Raw genomic sequence first — 10,585 nt, 5'->3', positions numbered from 1 at the left:
AACATTCCCAGTAATCTTATTCCCTGATAATTTTTTATTTTCACTAATAATCTTACGTTCCGTGAATTAAATGCAACCTAAAAATATTATTACATATAAGGAAGGGAGCGTCCACTTTCAGAACAATCTCATTTATCTACCAAAAAAATCAATTTTATTACGGAAAATAACTAGAATATTGCAACGTGCATGCATCCGACGGATAAAATATACAAATAACCGTATTAAAAAAAAAGGAAATTTGATTGATTGATATTTGATGTGTATCCAACCACACCGGTTGACTCCCTCTAAAAACAATAATCAACCGTCCAACTCAAACCAATCGGCCAATACTCACTGATCTCATATCACATCAATCTAAGTTCGGCCACACCCTTATCCACCCTCAGTCACTTTCTCTCTATGAATACTCAGCCCAATCCCTTTCTTCCTTCTCTCTTGAAAACTTTTCCTCTCTCAAATCTCAACCCATATTTGTTCCTTCTCTCTCTTTGATTCCACAGAAATCTCTCTTCCTTCAAATCCTCCATTGGAGGAGCTTAAGGTTCGTCTGGGAAATTACCCAGATCTCTCTCTCTCTCTCTCTCTTTAAAATTTTTTCGTGTGTGGATCTATTTTTCTGTGATTTTGTTCCTGTACAGGCCTTGTTGGTGTTCAGATCTTTGGTTTGTTTGGAAAAAAATTGAAAATAAAAAGGAGTATTAATGAACACCAACGCCATGGGAAGGTTTGAAGAGAGAGGATTTGATTCTGTGGTTTGCCCTAAGCCTATACGTACCTTTAAATGGCCTACCAAGTAAGCTCCTCCTTTTATCTTCTGATTAATTTCTGTTTTCGAAATTTTTTGAAGTATTAATTTTCTTAATTTTAATTCTGGGTGAAAATTCAGTTGTTATAAGAGTGAGATGGAGGATTCAGATGTTGGTACAGATCTTCTCGATATAATCCTCTCTAGGGTAAATTCAAATTTCCCCAAAATTTAAGAATAATTCTGGTCTTTAATTCGTCTTTTTGAGTTTATTTTTTAATTGACAGGGAGGATATGGAGCCGAGGAATCCAACAACCAAATAGGTTCATCGCCGCCGTATTTCTGCGGATCACCACCGAGTAGGGCGGCGAACCCTTTAATCCAAGATGTCCGATTCAACAACGATATGACACAGCTAACATCGGCGGCACCGCCCTATTCTCCATCATCAAGGGGAGGAGGGTGCGTGAGAATGAAATTCGGGTTTCAACCGGCGGCGATACGAGTCGAGGGGTTCGATTGTCTCAACCGAGATAACCGGAATTGCAGCATCTCCGCCGTTGCTTAAATTATAACAAAAAGGAAGACCCTCAAAAGGAGGTGGGGCGGGGATTCATCTTTAAAGAGAAAAAAAGTTTTGATTTGAGAAAGAAAGAGGGAGGGAGATGATGAGAACTCGGTAAAAAATTAGAACTCGTTATTAGTGTGGGGTAGTGTTTGGATTGTAAATATAAGAAGAATAATCACAAATTAAAATGGAGATGATGATGATGATGGGTTTTTGATTATCTGGGATGGGATTTTGATTAAAAAAAAAAAAACATTCAAGAGGGGGAGCGAAAAAGAACATCGGTAATTGCCTTTCTTTTGTTAAATGGGATTTGAGAGACTTTTGTGTAATATAATGTTGTGTTTTTATCAATGACTCTAAATCCCTTGTTACTTCTCATGTAATTGTAATTTGAATGAAATTAAGGTTTTCATTTTGTTCTTATGTGTGATTGAATTAGTATGAATATAAAGTAGTATGGGTGAGTGGAGAAGAAGATTGGATAGGATGATATCAAGTCGGGTTGGATTGGATTAGAGTTTTTTTTTTTATACGATTTGACTCGAGAAACATATTTTTATTATTTACATTTAATTTGATTGGATAAGGTGTTTTTAAATTGATCCGATTCGAGAAATATATTTTTATAATTTTATCATTTTAATTCAAGATAGAACCTAAACTTTTAAGATTAGATGTTAGATTAGATGGGAGGATATACGTTTGGGGCATGGGTTAGTTGTTTAGGGTTATGGAGGATTGGGGCTGTGGGTGAGAGTTGATAAGATCAAAGAAGGGGGCAAGTGGGAATATTGAATTGTGGCTTTTTGAACTGTGGGCTAATGCCTAATGCTATTATTCTATTGGCGTCTTTATCATCGAATCGTGGCACCACTGTCCGCTCCTTCTCATCTCAATCTCTTTCAATCTCTTGCTTACGTCTCTATTGTAAAGCTTCGACCCTCGTGTTCTTTTCAGGGACCTACATTTTCTCTTAAATTTATCATTTTAATTTATTATTTTTAAATATTTTGTTACATTTCTAGAGTTGATATTAGCATTTTAAGAAATTTAGATTAAATATTTTTTAAAATTTTTATGACGTGATAAAAATGATAGAATAGTTTATATTAGTTCAAATAAATTATTATTATTATACTATGACGTTTAGGTTAATAGGACAAATATATTTGTGGGTTAATATGACAAATATATTTGAGGGTTAAAAGTAACCTAATAAAAGTCAAGAATTAAAATAATTAAATTTATAAAATTCAGAGATACTGTTTTATTGAGTTATTGAATATTAAAAAGTTATAAAATAATTTTTAAACTACATGAAGTTATTTTTGTTGACTCTCTCGACTATTAAAAGTTACAAAATGATCACTTGACTATTCTTTATGTTCTAAACTCATCATTTTTCATTAGAATTTTGATGGTAGTCTAAGTTGTACGCTAACCTATTGACTGAGATATGATAAAATATGATATCATAATCTCAAATAATTATCATATATTAGTCAGCATGTTAATATTTAACTTAGACGATCATTAATTTTTTAATAAAAAATGATGAGTTTGAAACATAATAAAAAGTCGAGAGATTTAATAAAACAACTTCTTATAATTGAGGATCATTTTGTAACTTTTAGGTGGGCACATAATAAAATGAATATCTAATATAAAGAAACTCGGATTCCGAGCACGTGCCCACACTGAGGAAGCTTTGCATCCGCTATTGCAACCACGGGTCCATTTACCACGAAAGATTTCTTGTTCTTATTATTTACGCAAAATGTTCAAGTGGAGAATTGCTGGAAATCAGTATGGTCGGGTCTCATCCCCTTCAATATAGAGTGCTTCATGTGGAAACTCATCCATGAAAGAATTCTATCCCGGGTTCAAATCGCGGTCGCATTTTTAGTTATTTCGGATTTACCGTGATTACGGCCGTCGCGGGTAATTCGGACGGCGGCGAAACCGTTATATCGCGGCCGAAATCACGGTCGCGGACCGTTTTTTAAAACCCTGATTCTAACATTGAGCGAGTTAGCTAAGAGGAGTTTTGGGATTGGAAGATCAAACGATCGCGTTTTCTGCTCTAAAAGTGTAGAATCGGTTAGTCACCTATTTTTTTTCTCTTGTGACTTACTTTGGAAATTGTGGTGCAGGTGGCTTAAACTATGGAACATCCAGTGTGCCTTTCCAATTGGTGCAAGAGGCTTTCTAGAATCATGGTCTGATTGCTGCCCGATGGCCAATATAGATCAATTCTGGTTCATGGCTTTCTCTGCAATTATTTGGTCCGTGTGGTTAAGTAGAAACGAAGTTATCTTCAAAGGAAAAACCTTTTTAGGTGATTCAATCTTCGAGATTATCCTGTTAAGGGTCGGATGGTGGTATCGAGCAAAGTGGCCGGAATCTGGTATGTCTACTAACGATTTTATTTCAAACCAGGTGAACTGGTCAATGCCTTTGGCAATCAAAGCGAAGAATACTTCTTCGGAGTGGGTTCCTCCTGCGCCGAGAGTCTTGAAATTCAGTACAGATGGAGCTGTTAATGGCCATCTCAGTCAAGCCGGAATCGACCGTGTGTTAAGGGGTCACAATAGAGCTATTATCGTCGAATTCTCAAAATCTATCGACATTTCAGACCCTGCCACAGCTGAATCATTAGCCATTAAGGAAGCTCTCAAGATTTACTCGGATCTTAAGTGGAACAAGTGTCCCCATCTAGAAATAGAATCAGATTCAAATAATGTGGTCTGCTGGGTTAGGCGTTCACCCCTACAGTGTTCAAAGATCTTGATGCCAGTAGCTATCAAGCTGGAAGTAAGGTGAGTTAGATCATTAACGTTATTGACAGGATTCAGAATTCTGATGCTGATAGACTTGCAAAAGCTGACATAAATTGCAGATTAGAAATGGTTAAGTTCGGCCCGACTGCGTATCAGTATTAATTGCTCCATTTTCCAATTTGTGCACCTTTCTGGTCTAACTGTTTTCCTTATTGATTGTTTGAGAGAGATGAACTTGTGGAGTGTCTATATTTTTGAATGATGGGTCAGGTTGGTTGCATATCTATTATCTCAGAGTGGTGATGCTAGCTGTTGTGGATTGCTGATGGTAGTATCTTCTAGTGACGAACATGGTGCACTCTTTTTTCTCTAGTAGGTTTAGAGATTTTTTTAACGAGGTCCATGCTTCGTCTTGTTTTGTATGATTGCACCTTAATTAAATCATACAAATTTACATCTTTCAAAAAAGATATTGTATGCAAGTAATATAATGTATGCATTTACTTCCATACATACATATATATAGCATTTTTTATGGTAAAAGCAATGAAAATATTGTTTGTATAGTCCGTTAGTATAATTAACTTTCTGTACTTTTATGTGCCTTCTATGAGGAGATATAAACATATGGCAATAGAAATAATTTCTTGTACTTTGCATGAGAATTGACGGATGTATCATTTCTTAAAATTTTAAAATTTTATGTAATTCTAATATATTTTATAAAATTTATTAATAATTTTTTTTATTTCTTGAAATTTTATAATTTAATTTTTTAATATAAAATCTTACGTTAACGCAAAAGAAAATTTTCATGTACTTGGACAAGAGACCCATAGTTTAGCAAAAATGTTTTTCTCTCGTTACAAGATCTTTGAATACTCTGATGACAACTGATTACAAGCTATTGTGTTCGGCAACAAGAATTTAATTTTGAATTTTCTTTAAAAGTCATCCACCCAACCCATATCCCCATTGTCCATTTTCATGTCAGGCAAATCAATCAACTTAGTATTCTCCGGCCGGCAGTCGACGACGTTGTTGGTCGATGACAGATCGTCATGATGGTTAGAAGTATGAGTGTCGAGATCCCATCGTCCGAAGAGCTCATCCCATGTATCCGAAGCCGATGGAGGTTCCCATGACTCCATGACTGATGCCTCGTCATTCCACAAATCTGTAACGGATACTACTTCGTCAACAGTAATTTTCCTTTCTTGGACAAATTTGTACTCTTTCACGGCTTTATTCAATACGTACTGATCTTCCATTGTTTCATTCTCGTTGTCTTCGATGGCATTGACCAAAACATCGAGCACCGATGAAGGCGACAACAGAATCAACGGAGTGTTCTTATTCTCCTCGGCCGCCATTATCTCGAACTCGCGTTTCCTGGCCTGATAAGCAGCGGAAGCTTCCTCCATGGTGCAGTAAGTGCCGAGCCATTGACGTTTCTTGTTGAATGGATCTCTGATTTCCGCAGCGAACTTGCCCCACGGCCTTCGTCGAACACCTGTGGCCATGGTGCAAGATTTTCGACGTCGTTTGCTATCGTTTTCGGATGAATAGAAGGGATCAAATGAATACGTAATCTCCTTGACACGTCGCTTGATACCCTGAATTCGAGTCTTTGTCTTGTTCATCGTCTGATCGTCGTCGCCGTCGGTTGATGAATCCGTAGCGTAAGGATCACTGTATATTACTCGAACCTTCCTGGGAAAACTCGAACTCCGCTTCATGATTTCTCTTCACTCAAAGACAAGCCTTTAGCTTAAGAATTTGCATGACATCGCATTGTCTTGACAATAGAAAGACAGAGCTCTTCCTTCGTTGAATTTAATCGAGGAGCGTGAAGGGAATAAAGGAAACAGAACTACTTAAGGTATCTTTTTGGCAGTCTCGATTGTCAAAAAATACCAGCAACTTTTTTAAAAAGTAGAAAGGTTTAATAGCCATTTAAATTTATAAAATCTATTAATTAAATAAGAATTTTCCATGTTAGTGAAAATAAATAAGTAAAAAACAACATTTTTAATTAAAAACAGGTAAGAAAATTATTGTTTTTGTTAAAAAATAGAAAAAAAAGGTATATTCGACTCCATTCGATAGTTGCAAAAATGTGTAATTACTAGACAGTCGTATCTCCCTGATTGAGGCTAATTTAAATAATTTTAATGATTTTCTTCATGTAAAAACAATTCGTAATTATTTAAATATATTTTACCTAATTATATATAATTTAATTAAATTATTAATTAAATAAAAAGAATTAAAAGTTATTATAATTAATTACGTAAATTCTCTATTATTAATCTCCCATGAGAATGGAAGAATGTAATTAACGTTTAGTGGATTCGTTGATTATAATGATTATCCAAATATTCCGTATAATCGTTATCCTTTTGACATTAAACACTCACGCCCCTGATATTTATGATGTTCGAATTCGAATCCTCAAAAAATAATAATAATTTATTTATCACGGAAACCACTTGATTAGTGCGTACATATATAATTAAAAATAATTATATTAAATAATCTAATTACTAAATGATTTTTCAAATATTTCTAAAGATAAAATATAAAAAAGGTCACTCAACTATAAGTAAAATTTTCTTTAGCATTGAAGTTTCAAACTAATAAAAGAAACACTAATGTTATCCTTTTATAATAAATAGATCATTCCGTCGTTAACAAACATTATCCAGTAATAAAGACTGACATGACCTATTAAACTTGTTTAGTTAACAAACAAATTTTGGCCAATATTTATGAACAAATTGTATTCTTTTACAACTTTCTTCGCTACGTATCTTGTGTTCTCTTCATCGTTGTCTTCCACTTCAATGGCATTGGTCGAAACATCAAGTTCTGATGGAGGAGACGAACGAACTACCGATGAGTTGTTATTATCGATGGCCGCCTTCGTCATCTCGAATTCGAGTTTCTTGGCCCGACGAGCAGCAGCAGCTTCCTCTGCAGTGTCGAAAGTACCGAGCCATATACGTTTCTTGGTGAAAGGATCTCTAATTTCTGCAGCAAATTTGCCCCAAGGCCTTCGTCGAACACCCTTCGGCATGGTGCAAGGGTTTTGAAGTCTTTGGCCATCGTTTTTCGATGAATCGGAGGGAACCATACACCAAGTAATCTCCTTGACAGTTCGCCTGAGTCCAAGAATTTGATTCTTGGTTTTCTTCATCTCTTGCTCTTCTTCTTCGTTGCTGGAGATGAATCTGTAGCACAAGGATCAGTGTATATAATTCGAATAGTCTTGGGAAAAATTTGAACTCGGTTCCATGGTTTCTTGTTCTTCGATCAAACGCTAAACATTTAACGTATCTTTTAGCATTCTTGAATATGAAGAAAAACCTTGAACTTTTAACCAATAGAAGACGAGGGAACAATCATTAAGGAGAAAGGTTTAATTATATCAGATTATATTTAACACATCCACGATGTAAACTTAATGCATTCTCAGTAGTTAAGTAACATAGCGTTTGGTTCGATGGAATCCCTTGGAATTGGTGAGAATTGGAATCCAATTTCACCACTTTTCCATGTTTGGTTCAAATTTTTCAAGAGAATTAAAATCCCTGATGGAATTCAATTTCCTTGTAGGAGGAAATTGAAATTTGACCATACTACCCTCATCAATCCTTTGGTAACTTATTCATATATTGAATAAAAAAAAATTTTATTATTTCGGGTCGGGTCGGGTTTCTAATTCATATATTCGTGTCGGGTCGGGTCGGGTGAAACTTTATTTTGGTCGGGTCGAGTCGGGTTTTTTAAGTGTGATATTCGGGTCGGGTTCGGGTATAGGGTGAAAAAAACCGGACAGACCCGAAAACATATATAATTCAGGTCGGGTCGGATTAAGTCACTGTTTTTATTAAATAAAAATAATTTTTTATTATTTTGGGTCGGGTCGGGTTGGATTTCTAATTCATATATTCGGGTCGGGTCGGATGAAACTTTATTTTGTTCGGGTCGGGTTTTTAAGTGTGATATTCGGGTCGAGTCGGGTCGGGTTCGGGTTTAGGGTGAAAAAAACCGGACCGACCCGAAAATATATATAATTCGGGTCGGGTCGGATTAAGTCACTATTTTTATTAAATAAAAATATTTTTTTATTATTTCGGGTCGGGTTGGGTCGGATTTCTAATTCATATATTCGGGTCAGGTCGGATAAAACTTTATTTTGTTCGGGTCGGGTTGGGTTTTTTAAATGTGATATTCGGGTTGAGTCGGGTCGGGTTTTTTTAAGTGTGATATTCGGTTCGGGTCGGGTCGGGTTCGGGTTTAGGGTGAAAAAAACCGGACCGACCCGAAAATATATATAATTCGGGTCGGGTCGGGTCGGATTAAGTCACTGTTTTTATTAAATAAAAATAATTTTTTATTATTTCAGGTCTGGTCGGATTTCTAATTCATATATCGGGTCGGGTCGGATGAAACTTTATTTTGTTCGGGTCGGGTCGGGTTTTTTAAGTGTGATATTCGGGTCGAGTCGGGTCGGGTTTTTTTAAATGTGATATTTGGGTCAGGTCGGGTCGGGTTTTTTTAAGTGTGATATTTGGGTCAGGTCGGGTCGAGTTCGGGTTTAGGGTGAAAAAAATCGGACCGACCCGAAAAAAAATATATAATTTTACCTTATATATTTAGGAATAATTATAATAATACCCCTCTATATATAATTTTTTCAATTAAGTCAATTTTTTATTGAATAAAAATAATTTTATTATTATTTTGAGTCGTGTCGGGTCGAGTTTCTAATTCATATATTGAATAAAAATAGTTTTTGGTATATTTTTTGGTAACTAATTAACATACTCCGATTGGAATGTATCGAAATATTACTCTATCTTTAGGTAACTTATTAATATATTTTGATTGCGATTATTTTAACTTATAATGTTTATTAGCATGATTTTTATAATTTATTGAAATGAATAATCAATCAATAAAATGAAAATTTAATATTTTTAATTTTTTATAATATATTACTATATGTAAGTTGTAAAATAAACTAAAATAAAACAAAAAACAAGAAGGACAATTATATCATTTTACATTACTGAAATCAAATTCATTTACATGTCTAAGAACCAAACAGAATATAAAATTAGATTCCAATTCCATTTCTTGCCAACCAAACAGAATATGGAATTGGATTCCAATTCCTACAGATTTCAAATCCTTTACAGATTCCAATTCCCTCATAAACATTCTAACGAATCAAACATCACCTAAAAGTTTTAAAACTTTAAGGGTAAACTACATAAATAACCACATAACTAAGGGCCGAGTCGCAAAATGATCACCATTTTCAAATTTACGTCAATATGACCACTAAACTATTTAAATGGTTTCAATATAGTCACCTGCCATTAATATTTAACGGAAGTGATTACGCAGTTAACAAAATTGATATAATTAGGGCGCGAGTCCTTGTAAACTTACGTGTTCACAGCACTGGCATCTTGTCTTGTTTTCTTCTATTTTGGTCACTATTTATATATGATTTGTTTCCTTGAATTTTCATTTAATGTAATTTGAGTCTAATGCCTTAATTTGAGCATTAACTTTAAAATCTTTTATTCTAGTCATGTATTAAATTTATAGATTAAATCCCCTAGATTTTAGAATTAATCATCGAGTCAATTCTCACAGTTGTTATCAAGATAATACATATGTTATATAACTTGTTCAAGTTTAGGTAGAAAATTAAAACTAAAATAACTTAATTGCATTTGAACCCAAAATCAGTTAGTAACCAAACAAAACCTTAACCAATAGGTTAAATCTAATATTTAGGAATCAATTAAAATATTATTTTTATATATTATATATTATAATTAATGATATAAATAAAAATAGATAAGTGGTGACTTAAATCTAGACCAATTGAGAATGTGATAACACTTAAATTGCTAAAAAATCTAATATATTATTTATAATTAATTTAAGATTTTAATATTTTTAAACTAAATTTATTTATTTTTATTTATTAATGATTATACATAACTGAACTCACGAGCACAATTTAAAGTCAAAAAGATAAATTTATGATTTGAATCTTAAATATTTTTTCTTATGATTATAATTTTAATATTAGATTATTTTTTAATGAATATATATCTATATATAATCATTAAAAAAATAAATATGAAAACAATTTAGTTTAAAAATATTAAAATCTTAAATCAATTATAAATAATCAATTTGATTTATTTTAATAATTTAAGTGTTGTCATATTCTCAATTGACCTAGATGTAAGTTCTTACTTATATATAATTGATTCCTAAATATTAAATTTAACTCATTCGTTAAGACTTGCTTGGTTACTAATTTCATTTTGGGTTCAAATCCAATTAAGTTATTTTATTTTTTTCTTCCAAAACTTGAACAAGCTATATAACATATGTATTATCTTAATAACAAGAGTGAAAATTAGTTTAGTGGTTAAGGCATGTGTAGG

The 10,585-nt window shown here is 33.5% G+C and overlaps 3 protein-coding genes across 3 annotated transcripts; 1 reads left to right on the top strand and 2 right to left on the bottom strand.

Annotated features, from left to right (window-relative positions):
* The first annotated feature begins 430 nt into the window (after window positions 1-430).
* LOC120213974 lies at window positions 431-1,333 on the top strand. The gene is made up of 4 exons (XM_039212002.1): window positions 431-544; window positions 643-799; window positions 893-959; window positions 1,039-1,333. Exons 2-4 carry the CDS (start codon window positions 708-710, stop codon window positions 1,318-1,320), a joined length of 441 nt encoding a protein of 146 aa, XP_039067933.1. The 5' UTR covers window positions 431-544; window positions 643-707; the 3' UTR covers window positions 1,321-1,333.
* Window positions 1,334-5,047: 3,714 nt separating this feature from the next.
* LOC120213934 (ethylene-responsive transcription factor ERF117-like) lies at window positions 5,048-5,842 on the bottom strand. Its single transcript, XM_039211969.1, has one exon. It carries the CDS (start codon window positions 5,840-5,842, stop codon window positions 5,048-5,050), a length of 795 nt encoding a protein of 264 aa, XP_039067900.1.
* Window positions 5,843-6,843: 1,001 nt separating this feature from the next.
* Window positions 6,844-7,302, bottom strand: LOC120213933 (ethylene-responsive transcription factor ERF118-like). The gene has a single exon (XM_039211968.1). It carries the CDS (start codon window positions 7,300-7,302, stop codon window positions 6,844-6,846), a length of 459 nt encoding a protein of 152 aa, XP_039067899.1.
* Between the last annotated feature and the right edge of the window lie 3,283 nt (window positions 7,303-10,585).

This window comes from Hibiscus syriacus, unplaced genomic scaffold (genome assembly GCF_006381635.1).
Source record: "Hibiscus syriacus cultivar Baekdansim isolate YM2019G1 unplaced genomic scaffold, ASM638163v2 tig00110045_pilon, whole genome shotgun sequence".
Lineage (NCBI taxonomy): Eukaryota > Viridiplantae > Streptophyta > Magnoliopsida > Malvales > Malvaceae > Hibiscus > Hibiscus syriacus.
Note: the sequence above shows the minus strand (reverse complement) of the source record. Positions and strands in the feature narration are given on the sequence as shown.